The sequence below is a fragment of the Lathyrus oleraceus genome, chromosome 3, assembly GCF_024323335.1.
Source record: "Lathyrus oleraceus cultivar Zhongwan6 chromosome 3, CAAS_Psat_ZW6_1.0, whole genome shotgun sequence".
NCBI lineage: Eukaryota > Viridiplantae > Streptophyta > Magnoliopsida > Fabales > Fabaceae > Lathyrus > Lathyrus oleraceus.
In genome coordinates, this window is record NC_066581.1 from 293,875,548 (window position 1) to 293,894,167 (window position 18,620).

General features: G+C 39.3%; 1 protein-coding gene across 1 annotated transcript; it reads left to right on the forward strand.

Annotated features, from left to right (window-relative positions):
* The first annotated feature begins 14,143 nt into the window (after window positions 1-14,143).
* Window positions 14,144-18,620, forward strand: LOC127127160 (probable methyltransferase PMT15). The gene is made up of 5 exons (XM_051056290.1): window positions 14,144-15,039; window positions 16,352-16,562; window positions 16,717-17,014; window positions 17,275-17,667; window positions 18,033-18,620. The coding sequence occupies exons 1-5, from the start codon at window positions 14,326-14,328 to the stop codon at window positions 18,349-18,351; spliced, it is 1,935 nt and encodes a 644-aa protein (XP_050912247.1). The 5' UTR covers window positions 14,144-14,325; the 3' UTR covers window positions 18,352-18,620.

The following is an 18,620-nucleotide window of genomic DNA, read 5'->3' on the forward strand; positions in this document are numbered from 1 at the left end:
AGTGATAATTCTTTCAGGGATGCCATATCGACAAATAAGGCTATTCTTGATGAACCGTGCCACCACATTCTTGGTGACAGAAGCAAATGAGGCTGCCTCTACCCACTTTGTGAAGTAATCAATAGCGACGAGAATGAAGCGATGTCCATTAGAAGCCGTAGGTTTAATCTCTCCAATCATATCAATGCCCCACATTGCAAAAGGCCAAGGTGCTGTCAACACGTTCAATGGAGCAGGAGGTGCATGTATTTTATCCGCATAGATCTGGCACTTATGACAGGTTCTGGAGTGATGGTGGCAATCAGCTTCCATGGTAGACCAATAATACCCTGATCTCAGAATCTTCTTGGCCATTGTATGTCCATTAGAATGAGTCCCAAAAATACCGTCATGCATGTCTTCCATAATCCTTTCTGCTTCCTTTTTATCCACACAGCGAAGCAAAGTTGAATCATGATTACGTTTGTATAATACTCCATTACTCAGAAAGAATTTAGCGGAGAACTTCCTCAGGAATTTTTTGTCATTGATGGATGCCCCTTCAGGGTATTCCTGAGCTTCTAAATATCTTTTTACTTCGTGGAACCAAGGTTTTTCCCGTACTCCCTCAGTGTTAAGTTCATAACAATGTGCTGGTTCATCTAACCGTCCAATGGTAATCATGGGAGCTTCGCTGCCCCATCTGACTCTGAACATAGATGACATGGTAGCTAAGGCGTCTGCCAACTGATTCTCTTCCCGTGGAATATGTTCAAATGTAACCTCTTCAAAATATGGGATGAAGGTCATCACCCGCTCTCGATAAGGGACGAGATTTGGATGTTTAGTATCCCATTCTCCTTTGATCTGACTGATTACCAAGGCTGAATCTCCGTACACACTCAAAAGCTTGATCCGCCGATCAATAGCATCTTTGAGTCCCAAAATGCATGCTTCATACTCAGCCATATTATTGGTACAGTGAAAACATAGTCTAGCAGTGAGAGGTGTATGGTAACCTCCGGGAGAAATAAGTACAACCCCAACACCATGGCCCAACGCATTAGAAGATCCGTCGAAAACCATAGTCCATCGGGATCCCAGTTCGGGTCCTTCATCCGGTTCAGGTTTTTCATCATCAGTAACAAGCATGACATCCTCATCTGGGAACTCGAAATTCATAGATTGATAATCATCCACCGCTTGATGAGCCAAATGATCAGCGAGCACGCTTCCTTTGATTGCTTTCTGGGTAGTATACTGGATATCGTACTCTGTTAAGATCATCTGCCATCTCGCTATTCTTCCGGAGAGGGCAGGCTTCTCGAACATGTATTTGATGGGATCCATCCTAGAAATCAACAAAATGGTATGATTCAACATATACTGTCTTAGTCGGCGAGCAGCCCAGGCCAAAGCACAGCAAGTTCTCTCGAGCAGTGAGTATCTTGTTTCACAGTCGGTAAACTTTTTGCTCAGGTAGTATATGGCATGCTCTTTTCGACCAGACTCGTCATGTTGCCCCAATACGCACCCCATTGAATTTTCTAACACGGTCAAATACATGATTAGAGGTCTTCCTTCAACTGGTGGTATCAGAATCGGAGGTTCCTGGAGATAGTTCTTGATTTTGTCAAAAGCTTCTTGGCATTCGTCATTCCATATCATCTCTTGATTTTTCCTCAGTAATTTGAAGATGGGTTTGCAGGTAGCGGTCAAGTGGGAGATAAATCGGGCAATGTAGTTCAAGCGTCCCAAGAAACCTCTGACTTCTTTCTCCGTATGAGGAACTGGCATTTCTTGAATAGCTCTCACTTTAGCCGGGTCAACCTCAATTCCTTTACCACTGACAATAAAGCCCAAGAGCTTACCGGATCTTACTCCAAAAGTGCATTTGTTCGGGTTCAACCTCAACTTGTATTTCTTCAACCTCTCGAACAGTTTGTATAAATGATCGAGATGTTCCTCCTCAGTATGAGATCTGGCTATCATGTCATCCACATATACTTCTATTTCATGATGGATCATATCATGGAACAAAACCACCATAGCACGCTGGTACGTTGCCCCGGCGTTCTTTAGACCGAATGGCATTACTTTGTAACAGAAAGTGCCCCATTGCGTCACAAACGTAGTTTTCTCCATGTCCTCAGATGCCATTTTAATCTGATTATAACCCGAGAATCCATCCATGAATGAGAATACTTTGTGTTGAGCGGTGTTATCTACCAGAACATCAATGTGCGGGAGTGGAAAGTCATCCTTGGGACTTGCTTTATTCAAATCTCTGTAATCTACGCACATTCGTACCTTACCATCCTTCTTTGGCACTGGCACCACATTAGCAACCCATTGAGGATAAGAAGTAACGGCTAGGAAACCGGCATTGAACTGTTTCATAACCTCGGCTTTGATTTTCTCGGACATTTCAGGACGCATGCGGCGAACCTTTTGCTTGACAGGACGGCAGTCTTCCTTCGTAGGCAGCCGATGCACCACTATATCAGTATCCAACCCGGGCATGTCTTCATAAGACCAAGCGAAAACCTCTACATAGTCATGTAACATCCGAATCAATCTTTCCTTGACACTGCTTTCCAATCCTGCTCCTATTTTGACTTCTTTTCTGTCTACCTCAGTACCCAGATTTACAATTTCGAGGGACTCCTCATGCGGCTGTATAGTCCTTTCCTCTTGCAGTAATAGTCTGGCAAGCTCTCCAAGGACTTCACAATCTTCCTCACTTCCATCTTCGGCTTGGTAGATCGGATTTTCAAAGTCATAATGAACAGTAGCGGAATTATTATCAATGGGATCCAGAGGGGATACGGATCTGCAATTTGTTACGTGAGTGTGTGTAAGAAAGCATAGCTTGTTCGAAAGACGACAGGAAAAATAAAGAGCGCAATATTTGAATGCGAAAATGTCCACTGATTTATTGAATATGAATATGCTTATGAAATGACAAAACCCTTAACAAATTAGCTATTGTGCCCCGGGCGTAGACACAATGCTTTAAGAAGTTCAATTGAAAAATTAAAGATTTGCGATACTAAATGGACAATAACAATTACTCCTGACTAAAGGAGATCGGGATAGTGTCTTCAGCCTTCCAATTATTGAGTCCGTCGCCAATTGTTGGGTAGATCCAGCTATCCAGGTCACAATCACTGTCAGCATCTTCTACAGCATTAATTTGACTCTTGTCAGGGCTGAACCCCAGGCCAAATTTGTCAGACTTGTATGGTACTTCGATCAATTGACCCCAGCCAGTACGACCACCATCCTCAACCACGGCTTGAGCGTCCTTCAGAGAAATCATAGCAGGAGGAGCACGAATAACCTTGGGTACACAGGTAGTTGGCTTAAGGACAGGAACGGTCGGAGGAACTACTTCAAATGACTGACAAGGAGTCTCAATGAATTCACCATCCATCTCGACGTATCTGAAGGTATGCACACTACTGACAATGTACTCTTCTTCTCCACACACGGTGACAATCTTACCCTCTATCGGATATCTCAACTTTTGATGGAGAGACGAAGCTACAGCACCTGCCCCATGAATCCAAGGGCGTCCCAGTAAGCAGGAATAGGCAGGACGAATGTTCATTACATGGAAGGTAGTATTGAAGACTTGAGGTCCTATCTTGATAGGGAGGACTACTTCGCCATGGACAACACTCTTCGCACCATCGTAAGCACGTACCACAATGTCACTAGGTTTCAGTTCAATGCTTTTACAATCCAGCTTATCCAGCACAGCTGTCGGCAGCACATTCAAGGAAGAGCCATTATCGATCAACACATGGGACAAAGTGATTCCCCTACACTCAATGGAGATATGCAGGACTTTATTGTGATTCTTTCCTGCTGGTGTCAGATCAGCGTCGGAAAAGCCTAGGCCATTGTCAACAGCCAAGTGAGCAACATAATTTTTGAACTGATCGACAGATGTTTCCTGAGGCACATGAGCAGTCTTCAAGAATTTCATCAATGCATTGGCATGAGATTCAGAAGATAACAGCAAGGATAACATCGAGATCTTAGACGGGGTATGCCCCAACTGTTCTACCACATCGAAATCACTCTTGCGGATGATTTTCAGCACTTCTTCCATTTCCTGTTTGGCAACATCTTCGGGAGTAACTTCAACCGGTGTCTCTGACTGGGAAGGGTTGACTGGTTCCTTTCCCCGAGTTTCAAGGACAGGAGGTGAGATTTCTGGAGAGAAGATCCTTCCGCTTCGAGTAATTTTACTGGTCCCCACAATGCCACTAGTATTAGCAGCATCATCCACTTGCTTCACGCCATGGACGTAAACATCACCGCCATAATTCCACGGAATAGCTTTGCTTGAGGAATACGGGATCGGGCCAGGTGCAGTGATGATTAGGGGAGCAACCCTGGGCTCAGCAGTAATCCTCACAGGCGCCCTGGTAGCGGTAATCTTCACTGGAACTTTGGACCTAGAAACCACAGATATTTCTTCAATAGAGTTTTCCGCCTTAGGAATCCCTTCGAAGAGAACTGTACGATCGTCCATCAGCCGTTGAATACCATTCTTCAATTTCAAACAGTCCTCGGGCCGGAGTATGCAGAGATTGCAATCTTCAGCACAACCTGGAAATAAACCAGCTTGCAATAAATTCCTCTTTATGATCGGGAGGGGAGATATTAAGTCCGCCACATTGGAAATGTGAGAACCGTCATCTACAGCATTAACAGTCTTGTCATGGTTAGGCATAGGAGCAGTGATGACATTAGGAGTCTCCGGAGGCTCAAACTCAATTTCTCCAGCTTCGATCATATCCTGAATCTTATTCTTCAATGGCCAACAATCGTTTGTATCGTGTCCGGGGCTATCGGAGTGATATGCACACCTGGCATTGGGATTATAACGAGAAGAGGAAGTGTTGGGATTTGTAGGAGGATCTCTGAGGGTGATCAAATTTGCCTTTAGCATTCCCTGCAGTGCCTGTGCCAAGGTCATATTGATCCTGGTGAACTGCCTTCTTGGCCTGTCTTGTTTGGGCTGGAAGTTTTGAGATGGTGGTGCTGCAATCGTAACTGCTCCAATGTCGTGGTCACGGTTTTTCTTGTTACGACCCTTTTGACCGTACACAGCATTTGATTCGTTCTTCCCCTGGTAGGACTTTTTGCTGCTTGTAGAGGTAGCTGCCTGTATCTTTCCACTTCGAAGGCCGCTCTCCACCCGTTCACCTGTCAGTATAAGTTCAGTGAAACCTGATGAAGAACTCCCCAGTAGATGGCTGTAGAATGGGCCAGTCAGGGTACCCATGAACAGGTCTACTAATTCTCGGTCAGTCATAGGGGGTTTGACTCTGCCAGCCAAATCTCTCCATTTCTGAGCATACTCTTTGAAGCTTTCTTTAGATCCCATAGCCATATTCTGCAACTGTAGCCGAGTAGGCGCTAATTCAGAATTGTACTGGTACTGCTTATAGAAAGCTGTTGCTAAATCAGTCCAGGTGCGGATGTCAGAGCTCTCGAGCTGATAATACCATTCCAATTGAGTGCCAGACAGACTTTCTTGGAAGAAATGGATCCACAGTTTCTTATCAGTGGTATGCGGCTGAATCTTTCTCACATAAGCCCTTAGATGCATCTGAGGACAGGATGCACCATCGTACTTAGTGAAAGTGGGGATTTTGAATTTGCGGGGAATGGTCACGTCGGAGACCAGACCTAAACTTTCGAAATCTAGACCAGGCGCCTTCTGACCCTCCATGGCTAGCATGCGTTCCTCCAGCAACTTGTACTTATCATCTCTCGGAGAGTACTGTTCATTTTCATAGTTCTCATCGTCATCCTCAGGGTTGGAGAAATCAGCATTTTCTTCCTCTGAGTCATTCTCCGCCCCCTCTTCTGGACCATTCGGGATTCCAAATTTGATTCCCGTAGCCTGTCCTTTACGCCTTCTTCCCGGATTAATGAAACTCACAGCTTTCTTGTCTTTCTTCTTTTCGACCAAAAGAGCCTTGAGTTCCTCCTGCCCCTTGGATAAGCTTAGCATCATCTCCTTGAATTGAGCGTTCTGAGTCTGGAGATCTTTGACAGTTTGTTCGAGATCCATTTTTCTGTTTAAGAGGCAGACCGTGAGAATATGGTTCTTTAGAATACCTGTTATGCAATGTTATGTTATGCGATGCAATGCATGAAATGTTTTCAAGGACTTTTGGAATTTAACTTTGCATAAATCACCAACAAGAGAGAAATGTTTATTGCTACTTTTTTGATCAATGTTCATTACAAAAGGAATAATAGTAAAATACAATGAAAGCTCAAGTCTCCCAGGGGCGACTTCTTTTTGGGCGAAGATATGCATTGAGTCTTAGTTCCTCATTAAGCTGACTGGTGAGCTCTAATACTTTCTTCCTTTCTGCATTGAACTGAGTTTCGAAAGTATCCCTCTCCTCTCTCAACTGGGTCCAGGATCTCTTTAGTTCCTCAACATCAGTAGGTATATCTGGATAAGAAATGATCTGGGTAGTACCTCCTTCGACACTTGATTCAACAATCAATGGTCCGACTGCAAGATATGGCATGACAAACTCACGAGCTCTGGCTCGTACCCATCGGAGATAAGGCTCCATAGGAATGGAGTTTTTCTTTCCTAAATTGCTTCTTTTCACCATGCCCCAAGCTCGTACAAACGTTTGGCGGAGACCTTGAGAGTCATTGTCATAGTCAAACACTATACCTTGAATGATCATTTCATGTGGACCATCTCTTCGAGCATGCCCAAACTGACGTAGGGCTAAGGCGGGATTATAAGTAATACCTCCTCTTATCCCCATGAGTGGTACATTAGGGAATTCTCCATATCGGTCGATGATGATAACATTTTCTCTGAAGTTAGAACACCATCGGATGTCTGAATGGGAGAGTGCCATTATCCTTTGAGACCATTTCAGATTCTGATCATTCTTCAAGACTGATTGAGGGAGGTGCGAAATAAACCACCTAGACAACAAAGGTACGCAGCACATGAGAGTCCCTTGCCTCTTCATAGTACGAGTGTGAAGGGAATGCAAGACATCTCCCAGCAAGGTAGGCACAGGGTTATGAGTGAGGAATATCTTAATAGCATTCACATCTATGAATTGGTCCGGATTAGGGAATAGCACCAAACCATAGATTAGCAATGCTAGAACATCTTCAAAAGCATGGACATTCATAACTTTTAGGCATTCTCGGGCCTTCCTTATCAGAAATTTGGCAAGTAAACCTTTCATTCCACTCCTCGTTACCCAATTGGTCTCAATGTCAGGCTTTGTCATGTGTAAAGCTGCGGCAACTTCTTCAGATTTTGGCATCTTTTCTAAACCACTGAAAGGTATTTGATCCAGGATAGGTATCCCAAGCAGCTGGGAGAATTCTTCTAATGTGGGTACCAACTGATAATCTGGGAAAGTGAAGCAATGATGTTTAGGATCGAAGAACTGGAATAGGACTCTCATCATATCTTCTTTGAAACCAGTGGTAACCAAATTGAGGAGATGACCATGTTTCTTGATGAACTGAGCATGATCGGGAAGTTCTGACACCAAATCCTTGAGTTGAGGAGAGATTGCTACAAGATTGATCCGGATAGTCTTCCTGGAAGTCATAACCTGTTCAACAGAGCAAAGCTAAATCCCTAAGTCCTTGAAATGGTTAGTACAATGATGTCATGATGTTATGATGTTATGATGCTATGATGTTATGAGGTTAAATAAATAACACGCACAAGCAAGTCACACAACCATCATTCCTAGGTTTTGAGGCTTGCATGAGTTCCATAGGTAAGTACCCTCCCCACTGAGGTTTAGTTGGTTCAACCTGTCCTAGAATAGTAACCGGGTTCTAGAAGGATCTCAAATCATCGACCTTTCTTTAAGTCCGCTTCAGTGCAACACCAAGTGGTTGACCAAAGCTTCCCTAAAGTCCAATCTCAAAGAGTGTAGTATCGAGTATCAACCAACTCCAGTCGGAACCGAAGTCAGTTATCTCACTACTTTCTAATGGCTAGGATGAGTCAATTAGGGTTCTAAAGGTCTGGTTAATGCTTTAATGACACCACGCGGAAGCCAAATTTTTCCTCAAGTGAACATGAGGAACATCAGGACATCCAAAGTGTCACATTAACCGTAGCCATCATTTTAACCATTCCAGTATACGCCGGATAGTCGCGATGATCTATTGCTACTTACCTAAGGTACACTAGATCCGGGTGTAGGATCTTTCACTCAAGAATACCCAAGCAATCCCTTAAAAGTAAATCAGACAATGTGAATATGTGATCTTGTTATTAAGGTAACCTCTCTTTAAGTGGTCCCCAGCAGAGTCGCCAGTTCTGTCATACGGTGAACTGACTTGGGGTGTTTTGCTTTTTATCGCAATGTCGCGGATAGCAAGAGTCGCCACCGACTTTTCTTTTATCCAATAAGGAAAGGTGGAAAAGAACAGGAAAGACCTCAATAGATTTTGGGTTCGGGAGGTACATTATACAAAGGGAAGGTGTTAGCACCCTTTGTATCCATGGTTATCCATGGGCTCTTAATTGCTGGATCACTTATATTTTTGTCTGAAAAGTGTTCGTGAATTGTTTAAAAAATGTTTCGAAAAGAGAGTTTAACTTTGTAATGATTCTCGTATGAATGTATACAAAGTATTTATCTCGTTTGATTTTGAAAACGGTTTAGAAAAATGTGACTTGGTAATGATTCTAGTATGAATGTATACCAAGTGGTGATTTTCTAGGATTTGCAAAGTGTGAGGGGTGGGAAATGTTTTAGGTTATGCTCCAGCAATTGAGAGTTATACCTTCCTAAGGTCGTTATGAACGTTTCCTATCCTTATGAGGGTAAAACTGTCCTTACTATTGAGAAGTAAGTAGTTTTATCCTTTGGATGTTTAAGGGTCATCGTAGGGTCATCGATAGGTCATTGAAGGCAACAGTTGTAGGGATACCTTAGCATTCGGAGGGACGATCATCATTTAACCGTAGGCTACACCGAAGGGTCATCGAGGGTCAAAATCATATATTCGAAGGCAACACCCGAGGGACTATGATTTATTTTATGATGATTTAATCGAAGGGCCATTGCTAAGTGTATCCCCACATTCGCGGGACATGACCGTAATACCGTAATATCGTAAGGCAAAAGAGAGGTCCAAGATCACATATTTAAAGGTCATATTTTAAAGTTAATTAGGTAATTAGGATGACTCTCCACATTAAAATCAATACATTAAAAATAATACATTAAAATTAATACATTAAAATTAATTATTAAAATTAACACATTAAAATTAATTATTAAAATTAACACATTAAAATTAATTAAGCAATTTAGGGTGAGCTTCCACAAGGGTATCCCACAAATAAAGTGGAAGACCTAACGGCGGTCTTTTTTTCTGGGACATATGAACCTTTGCAAAATTCAACAAACGGGTTAGCATACCAAATCAGGGTGCAATCGAGGATTACACCGCAAAAGAAATCACAACAGTAATAGGATCAAATAAACAATGCCTGGCTATGATAAAACATGAATGAAAAGTCAGAACAGAAAAGTTGGCTACTGTCAGGTTCGCGCCTGCCTCGCCTAGCGAAGGCTTAGCGAATACTCGCTGCATGCTCGCTTAGCGATGTGCTAGCGAGCGGCTGCGGATTCCGGTTTTAATAACGATATAATGGCAGCAAGCTTCACACTTTATAGCATTCATTACAGAGATTATGTGGTTAGACATTCAACGGTTCATGCATACTTAAATTCATATGTAAAACTTAAGATAGTTTCATAAATTCGATCATGATACCATGTGCAAATTAAGAACATAGGGTAGTAATAGCAATGCCAACCTGTTTGTAATCGAATTGTAACCTTGAATTGGCTGATCGGATCGAATTGAGCGGACGTGACCTTGCCGCCGCCGGCTTTTCCTTCAGGGCTTCCTTTAGGGTTTTCCGTCTGTGAGCGCTAGGGTTTGCTTGCTAGAGTTCTCCTCTCTCCTTTTTTCGTTTCCCTTTTCATTACTGAAGTGCTGGTATTTATAATGCCATTTTTCATGACCTAATGGGCTCAGAACGAAGCCCGAAATTTTTTGTTGTCTGTCAGCCTCGCTAGGCGAGCTGGTAGCGAACGTTTGCTTCGCTAGGCGAGCGTGTAGCGAACGTTCGCTAGGCGAGCGTGTAGCGAACGTAACGTTCGCTAGGCGAGCGTGTAGCGAACAGGCCAGTTTGGGCCATTTTCTGGATTGGGCCATTCGTGAGCTGGGCCTTTGTCCCTTTAAGATCAGTGCCATAAAATGAGTCGGAATGCCCCTGAAAAATCTCTTGAACTATTGATGGGCAAATTTTGGGGTATGACACTCCCCCTTGCTTGACTTCCCATATTCTTCATAAATAATCATGTCAATAACATTTGATGTCCTTATAATTGCCATGTAACGTCCATCTCTTCAATAATTATAACTCCCCTACCATAATATATCATCTTGTAACCGTGCCTTATGACCCTTCGTATGACATCATAACCTTGTCTTCGGATTCGACTTCTACTAATAGGATCATTCTCGGCTTTATAGGAGGTCAGCCCTGTTTTGCTTATTCTGATATCCTAAGTGAATTTCGATTAGTGGATGACAACTTGAATATCCAGTATGCTAACCTTACCATACTCAGTTATCATGTTAGCTCGGCCTCAAAGAATCCATATACTAAAATAGGTTTCGTCGATCTCATACCTCGATTGGTCAACTAATTTTACGGGATGTACAATAAGTATTCCATATAAGTTATAATAAACTCAAGTGAACATATCACCACGGTTGGAAGCTATAATTGTGGTGAAATTTGTGTGCTAAGTATTTCACTACACTTGGAACGTATAATCATGATGAAATATTGATAAATCTCTCAAAATGTTGGCACTGGGTATCAAACCCATAACCTTCACCTTTTACTACGATTGGTTTCTACAAATGAAGTGATATATTACACAGTGTTGTGTTTTTACCACGACTACCAGCTCGTGATGGTAAGGAGGGAACATACTACCACACCTTTCGTTACCACGATCCTTCAATAGTGGAAATATCCTTTCCTCAACCATGGTAAAATGTGCTTTCTATAGTAGTGAAATTTTGTTCTTGGGGTTCAAATCATCCAATTCCTAATTGGTTTGAATGACCGGTTTTGTGTAGTAAAGGCACAAGTTTTGTTAATGGAATATATACGGCCCATTAATAAAGTTTATTCCTTAGTTTCTTAAGAAGAAAGCAACAGTATCCCATAAACATTGCAATAGGAATGACCACAATGTTGATTTTTTCATAAGAAACATGGTCACTCACGAGTAAATAAGCATATTTTATATGTCAATGTATCTAGAAGGGTTCTTCATGACACACAAATCCCAAATAGAGCTCCTGACATAAATCCTACTGACTCTGCTCCTATTTTGACTCAATAGAAGTATGATCAACTTTTATGCTTTCTCCAACAAGCAAATTTGATTCCCTTAACACATCATGAAATTGGTTCAACTAAACAAAATCACCACATCCAACATTCCTCATAATAGTCATACACTAAGTGAGTCTATTTCCTTAAGTATAAACCTTGTTATTTCTTATCATGTAAGTAATAATTCTAGTTATTGGATCATTGACTCTAGAGTCAATGACCATGTGTGTTCATCTATGTATTTGCTTGAGTCATTTTATCACATTAGATGTGATAAAGTCCACTTACCAAATGGTAAATTGTCGAAATTGTCTATGTTTATAATGTTCAGTTCTCTCATTACCTTTTATATCAATATTATTTATTCACACAAGTTCAAATTAAATTTAATATTTATGTCAAAGTTGTGTCAATCTTTAACTTGTTCACTCAAATTCATAATTGATCATTGTTCCGTAAATTATATGAAGTCCTTGAGAAAGATTGGTTTGAATAATCAAGTGAATGGATTGTTAAATTAATGATGGATGCTTAACCTCAAGGTCAGGCCATCTCACCACTTTTACCTTGCCTCAAAACTACCAATACCATAAACACTACACCACATAATTATTATATTCATTTGTCATCACTTTAACCTTTTAGAAAGCTTCCTATCAATAATGCAAGGAAATTTAGGCATGAGCAAGCAAGGTTAGTCCAAATTCAACAATGTACATGTGCTTTCTCCCACCCTTGTCATTTTTGTTGAGATGTACAGGGATACGACATTCTAAATTATAGAGTTGATTATATTGCAAGATTTTGTGCAGGTTAATATTCACCACCACAATCTCATTGGATAGTTTACATCATTTTATTAAATTGATTCTCTACCATGCCTTTTAAACTAAACAAAGGCTTATGCAATATCATATTTTTGTTTCAAGGGATAAATCCATGTAAATCTACTTAAATAATCAATAAAGTGAACATAATATTTGAAACCAGAATGTGATATTATTGGTGCCTAATCCAATAGATCGATAAGTAAGTGGTTAAAATGATTGCTTGGTTACCTCTGAACAGAAATTGGGTGAAATTGAACATCGATGGTGTGTGTAAAGACAATATGATTTATGGTTGCGGTAGAGTGATCAGAGATGAGAATGGATGATGGGTGTGCGGGTTTGCGAAGTTCCTTGGACAATGTAATGTTTTCATATAAGAATTGTGGGGTATGTATGAAGTCTTCAAGCTTACTTTATCTTTAGGGTTAAAGAAGGTTAAAGTTAATGTGGACTCCATCATGGTGGTTCATTCTCTTGACAAGGAAAGTTCGAGCATGAGAGAAATCATGGAGCTTATAAGTCAGATCTGGAAGTTTATGGGAAAACTTGAGGAAGTGCATGCGTGTCACTCTTTTAAAGAGGAGAATAAATTTGCGAATTGATTAGCTAATTTCAGTTGTAGCATAGGCCCGATTATTGTTTATTTCGATTCTGCGCCTGATATTTTGTTGAGTCTCTTGGATGCAGATGCTAGAGGTGTCCATACCGCTAGGATGATATGTGTGTAGCTTTCTGTTTCTCTTGGGCTTTAACCCTCTTTGTTAGCAAAAACATGCACCTTTCCATATTGATCGACCTCACAAAAGTTAGAATGGTCACTAAGTAATAGTTTCACATTACAAATTTTCAAGACTTTGTCTAAAATTTTATTGTTAGGGTGACCAAATCTCCTATGTCATCTCTTCTTGACATATACATAAACACTTGATTTTTTTATATCCTTGAGAGTAAAAGTGCATGCCTTCTTTATGCATCTCTCTTATATTTTGTATTTCCTATTAACTTGTCTTTCACAAAAGAACAATTTTCATGAAACACAACAAGAATGTCTTCCTTATTTAATTATATCTTTTTCACAATGATCTTTTCTTTATATAGCCTATTTGGTCTCCTAAACACTTAAGGCTCATTAAGGACTATTAAGGTTATTGCTCAGGGTTAAATGTGATCTTCTTGCCCGATCTTAGACCATAATGTTGATAAATTATCCATAAACGCACCATCTATGCATTTAAGTCCAAATATTCCCTCTACATTAGGTTTGAGTCGCAAGGATTGACTTGGTCCAACCAACGAGTTTAAACTCAACCTTACTATGACGTGCAAGCTTTATCAATCTAGGGTGTGCTCCTCGGTCTTTGTTCTACAACTCGACCAATTTTAAAGTGATGGATTTTAGTCTTTATATAATATTACAAATCTAAAATTATACGTACTATTTTTTCCACTTTCCAAGATGTCCTATTGAATTTAATTTGTGTGACGTTGACTTTATTGTTTTTTTAAGTATTAATTAGTGAAAAAATTTATTTGAAGATTTTGTGACAAATATTTTTCATATATAATTTTCTTAAAATAAATTTATAAATTTCAATTAACATTTATATTAATTGAAATTGTAGAATTTAAAGAGAATCAAAATTTGAGTCAATGTGAAGAGAAAAAAATACCATATTTAGAATAACCTTAGTTTATAATTTAAGATTATAAATTTTCTTTCTTTTATCAAATATACTTGAAAAAAAACAAGATATTTATCGGATATTAAAATTAAAAAATACTCTTTATTTTTAATTTAAGGAGCTGCAAAGAGAATAAATATTTATTGGCTTGTGTCGTTAACAGTACAATACAAGCCGTCTATTCTGACACACCCCAGTCCAAACTAATATAGGACCCTCTTTCTCTCTCTATATATCCAACAATACATAACCCCGTCACCCTCATGAACAAGTAACGTTCATGGTTTCGTAACTCACACTAACTCTCTCTCACCATTTTCTTTTTCTTCCTCGTCGTTTCTCATCAACCAAATAACACATGGCCAATTCATTGGGATCAATTCTTTTTCAGAATTTTACCAGCAAGAAACCCAATAAATCTCTCCCAAGACTCTACTTTTTCACCTTCACCACCTTTCTCTGCATTTTCTTTTACCTCCTTGGCCTCTGGCAAAACTCCCCCGCCGCCATCTCCGGCAAAACTCGCTTCTCAGCTACCACCTTCCATCCCGATTGTCCACAAACCAACTCCACATCCACCTCCATAACCATCCCAATATCATCCTCCAACGCTCTTGATTTCTCCGCTCACCACCAGAACCCCGAACCATCGGAAACTTCAGCGCGTGTAATCCACGCTCCGGTATGTGACGTCAAGCTCTCGGAGTACACTCCATGTGAGGACGTGCAGAGGTCGTTGAAATTCCCTCGGGAGAGTTTAGTGTATAGAGAGAGACACTGTCCGGAAAAGAATGAGATTCTCCAGTGTCGTATTCCGGCGCCGTTTGGCTACCGTGTTCCACCGCGGTGGCCGGAGAGCCGTGAATGGGCTTGGTATGCTAATGTACCGCATAAGGAGTTGACGATCGAGAAAAAGAACCAGAATTGGGTCCGGTTCGAAGGGGACCGGTTCATGTTTCCGGGTGGTGGGACCATGTTTCCACGTGGGGCTGGTGCATACATCGACGATATAGGAAAACTCATTAACCTGAAAGATGGGTCCATCCGAACCGCTATAGATACCGGTTGTGGGGTACGTTTTTTTGAACCGGGTTTTTTTACTATTTTCTTCTAATGTTATGCATGCATATGGTCAATATTTATGAACCGGGCGGTTCACCAGGAAAAAACGTGATTGCTCCTTATTTAAAGTTAGAGTTACCAAATCCCAAAATTTCCTTTAATTTTTTTTCAACTTTTTTAGGTAGAGTTTGGTTTCAATAATAAATAATTTGTGATTTTGTCTTTATTTAGAAGTTCAAGAATTAAAAAGGGAATGTAGGTTAATTGGAATCTATATCAATAAATATCATATTTCATTTGTCTATACATACCTCTTAAGTAAACATTTTTATGAAAAATAATAATATTTATATCTAAATATATATGATTTTGGTAAGTTTGTGAAACGAACATGGTATATGATTTTGGTAATCATTATGCAAAACAGGTGGAATCCATTGGTTTTATATTTCACGATGTTGTCATTAGTTTTGCAAATATTTATTTATATTATTTTATATAAATTTTCAACATTTGACTTTTTAGTTTTATTTTTTTTTGTATTTTCTAGTTGGTTGTGAATATATGCAAATCATGCTCGCTATACGTCAATATTTTATAAATTTTCTAAATTTGACTTTTTTGTTTGTTTGTATTTTTGGTATTTTCTAATTGATTGTGAATTTACGTAAATCATGGTCTCTATATCAATATTTTATTTTATTTTTTCTAGTCTATTATTGTGACTGAGTTGGCTATCTTATCCCAAAGACGTAACGGAATTTTCTTAGACTCTAAACTAAAAATGAATATATCATAATTCAATGCTTTGAAATAGAAATATATATAGTTATAGTATATTAGTCACATCATAGACTCAATTATGAAATTGTCCTTTTCGTATAGAGAAAAAAGTGTAAAATATTGGGACCACCTTAGAACTATAACTAGTTTGCAAAACAATCTTCTTAAATTCTTTGAACTGAAGTAAAGTTTCACGTAAACCAGACATAAAAAAAGGTACAATTTTGCTCAAAGACTTGATTAAACTATTACATGAAAAAAATATAATATTGTATTTTGAATTCACTTAGTGGTAATTAATCATAACAATAACTAACTTTTGGTGTTATGTTGTTTGTTGAGAAGTCTCAATCATGTATATATCTCTCGCCTAATTTCTAAGTTACTTCGTGTTGTGGCAATATTTGTATAGTCACATCACATGTGTGATTATGTGCTCAATTTTGGAGCAACATGGAGGGTGTTAATTTATTGAAGCAAAGTACAAATGAATTTAATTAGCATAAGTTAATTAATGTGAGAAATGTTTAATTAATCAGGTTGCAAGTTGGGGAGCTTATCTTTTGCCACGTGACATAATAGCAGTGTCATTTGCACCAAGAGATACTCATGAAGCTCAAGTTCAATTTGCTCTTGAACGAGGAGTTCCTGCATTGATTGGTGTTCTTGCCTCAATTAGGCTTCCTTATCCTTCAAGATCCTTTGACATGGCTCATTGTTCGCGTTGTCTCATTCCATGGGGCCAAAGTGGTAACTATCCTTTTTTACCGGACACTTGATATTGAAAATGTATCTCGTTTCTGTGTCTGATACGTGTTTGTGTCAGACAGTTACTTAAGTGTCAATTGTGTTTATGTGTAGTGTTAGATGTGAACATGGAATTTATGACATTGTTGTTTTGCAGATGGAATTTATTTGACTGAAGTTGATAGAGTTCTACGTCCCGGAGGGTATTGGATTCTATCAGGGCCGCCGATTAATTGGGAGGTCCATTGGAAAGGGTGGGAGAGGACTCGTGAGAGTCTCAATGAAGAACAGGTTTCAATTGAGAGAGTGGCGAAAAGTCTATGTTGGAAAAAACTTGTACAGAAGGGTGACATTGCAATATGGCAAAAACCTACGAATCATATGCATTGTAAAATAACAAGAAAGGTCTTCAAGAATAGACCCTTCTGTAATGCAGAAGATCCTGATTCAGCATGGTATAATACCTTTTTCTATGGTTACTTGTGCTACTGATTTTGATTTTGATTTTGCAGTTTCTCTTTTCAGAGTAAAAAATGAAAAGCAAGTTATGCTTGCTGCCAAATAGAGTTTGGCAGTGATACCAAAACCACTTATATGAAAAGTGGAGATTCTTTTGGACCCTTCCAAATGAAATAATCTATATTTTTTATGTACATGTTTCTCTTTGGTTCCTTTCTTGTTCCTCAACATTTATCTTTTTTTTTATTCATTTCAGGTATACGAAAATGAATACATGTTTAACACCACTTCCCGAAGTAACCGACATAAAAGATGTTAGTGGTGGAGGATTAACTAATTGGCCTGAGAGACTAACAGCAATTCCACCAAGGATTAACAGTGGAAGTTTGAAAGGAATCACAGCTGAGATGTTCAAAGAAAATACCGAGTTATGGAAGGAGAGAGTTGCATACTACAAGACACTAGATTATCAGCTAGCAGAACCCGGGAGATTCCGTAATTTGCTTGATATGAATGCTTACTTGGGAGGCTTTGCAGCTGCTATGATCGATGATCCAGTTTGGGTCATGAATGTTGTTCCCGTCGAGGCCGAGATCAACACCCTCGGCGTTGTTTTTGAACGCGGATTGATTGGAACTTATCAGAACTGGTATAGTTTTCATTCATTTACTAGCCCATTTTCAGTAACAGTTCTTAACTAGATTCTGTTACATACATAGTAGAGTACAAAGTAGCTTTTATTTTGTTAGAGTGGAAAGTAGCTTTTTATTTGCCTAACTAGATTTGCAGCATGAATCTTTTAGAAAAAGTGAGTGCATTATAATTGTTGTGTCCACCATTAACTTAATATAAAGTGCATCCTAATCTTAGCTCACTAAAATTTATAATTGTGCACTTTTAGAGGCAAAACTCACTTTATAATAGCTTTTTTATCTCTAGGAGTTCCCACTAATAGTAGCTTTATGGTGAATAGAGTTTAAGATTTTATTACTAACTACTTTTGTTTCCATCTAGGTGTGAAGCCATGTCCACTTATCCTCGAACCTACGACTTCATACATGCTGATTCTGTTTTTAGCCTCTACGAGAGCAGATGTAAAATAGAGGACATTCTTCTCGAGATGGATAGGATTTTGAGGCCACAAGGCAGCGTCATTATACGCGATGACGTCGATGTGTTGTTGAAAGTGAAGAGATTTTTAGATGCAATGCAATGGGATGGTAGAATTGTAGATCATGAAAACGGGCCACACCAAAGAGAAAAGATATTAATAGCAGTTAAAAAGTATTGGACAGCACCACCACCTGATAAAAATCAACACAGAAAGCTTTAATTTGATTTTCATTTTGGACGTGTGTCTTTTTGGTTTTTCATGTCTACATAATTTCAGGAACTTTAATTATTCTTTTCCAACCCAGTTTATGTGGGTTTTTGCATAGTGAAAATTTCATTATAGCCATTATTGCCCCAAAAAGATTGTTTGGGGCTTATCTATCTATGTATCTAGTTTGCAAAGTGAAAATTGTCTTGAAACAATACATTGTCGCATGTAATCGATCAATATATAAAAAAGATAAATCTATTGTCAGTTTCAATCTTAAA

Bases quoted from the DNA above. Each gene is read 5' to 3' on its own strand.
- LOC127127160 (XM_051056290.1), top strand. From the start codon at position 14,326: ATGGCCAATTCATTGGGATCAATTCTTTTTCAGAATTTTACCAGCAAG. The intron at 15,040-16,351 runs GTACGTTTTTTT...TTAATTAATCAG, and splicing joins CTATAGATACCGGTTGTGGG to GTTGCAAGTTGGGGAGCTTA. The intron at 17,668-18,032 runs GTATAGTTTTCA...GTTTCCATCTAG, and splicing joins ATTGGAACTTATCAGAACTG to GTGTGAAGCCATGTCCACTT.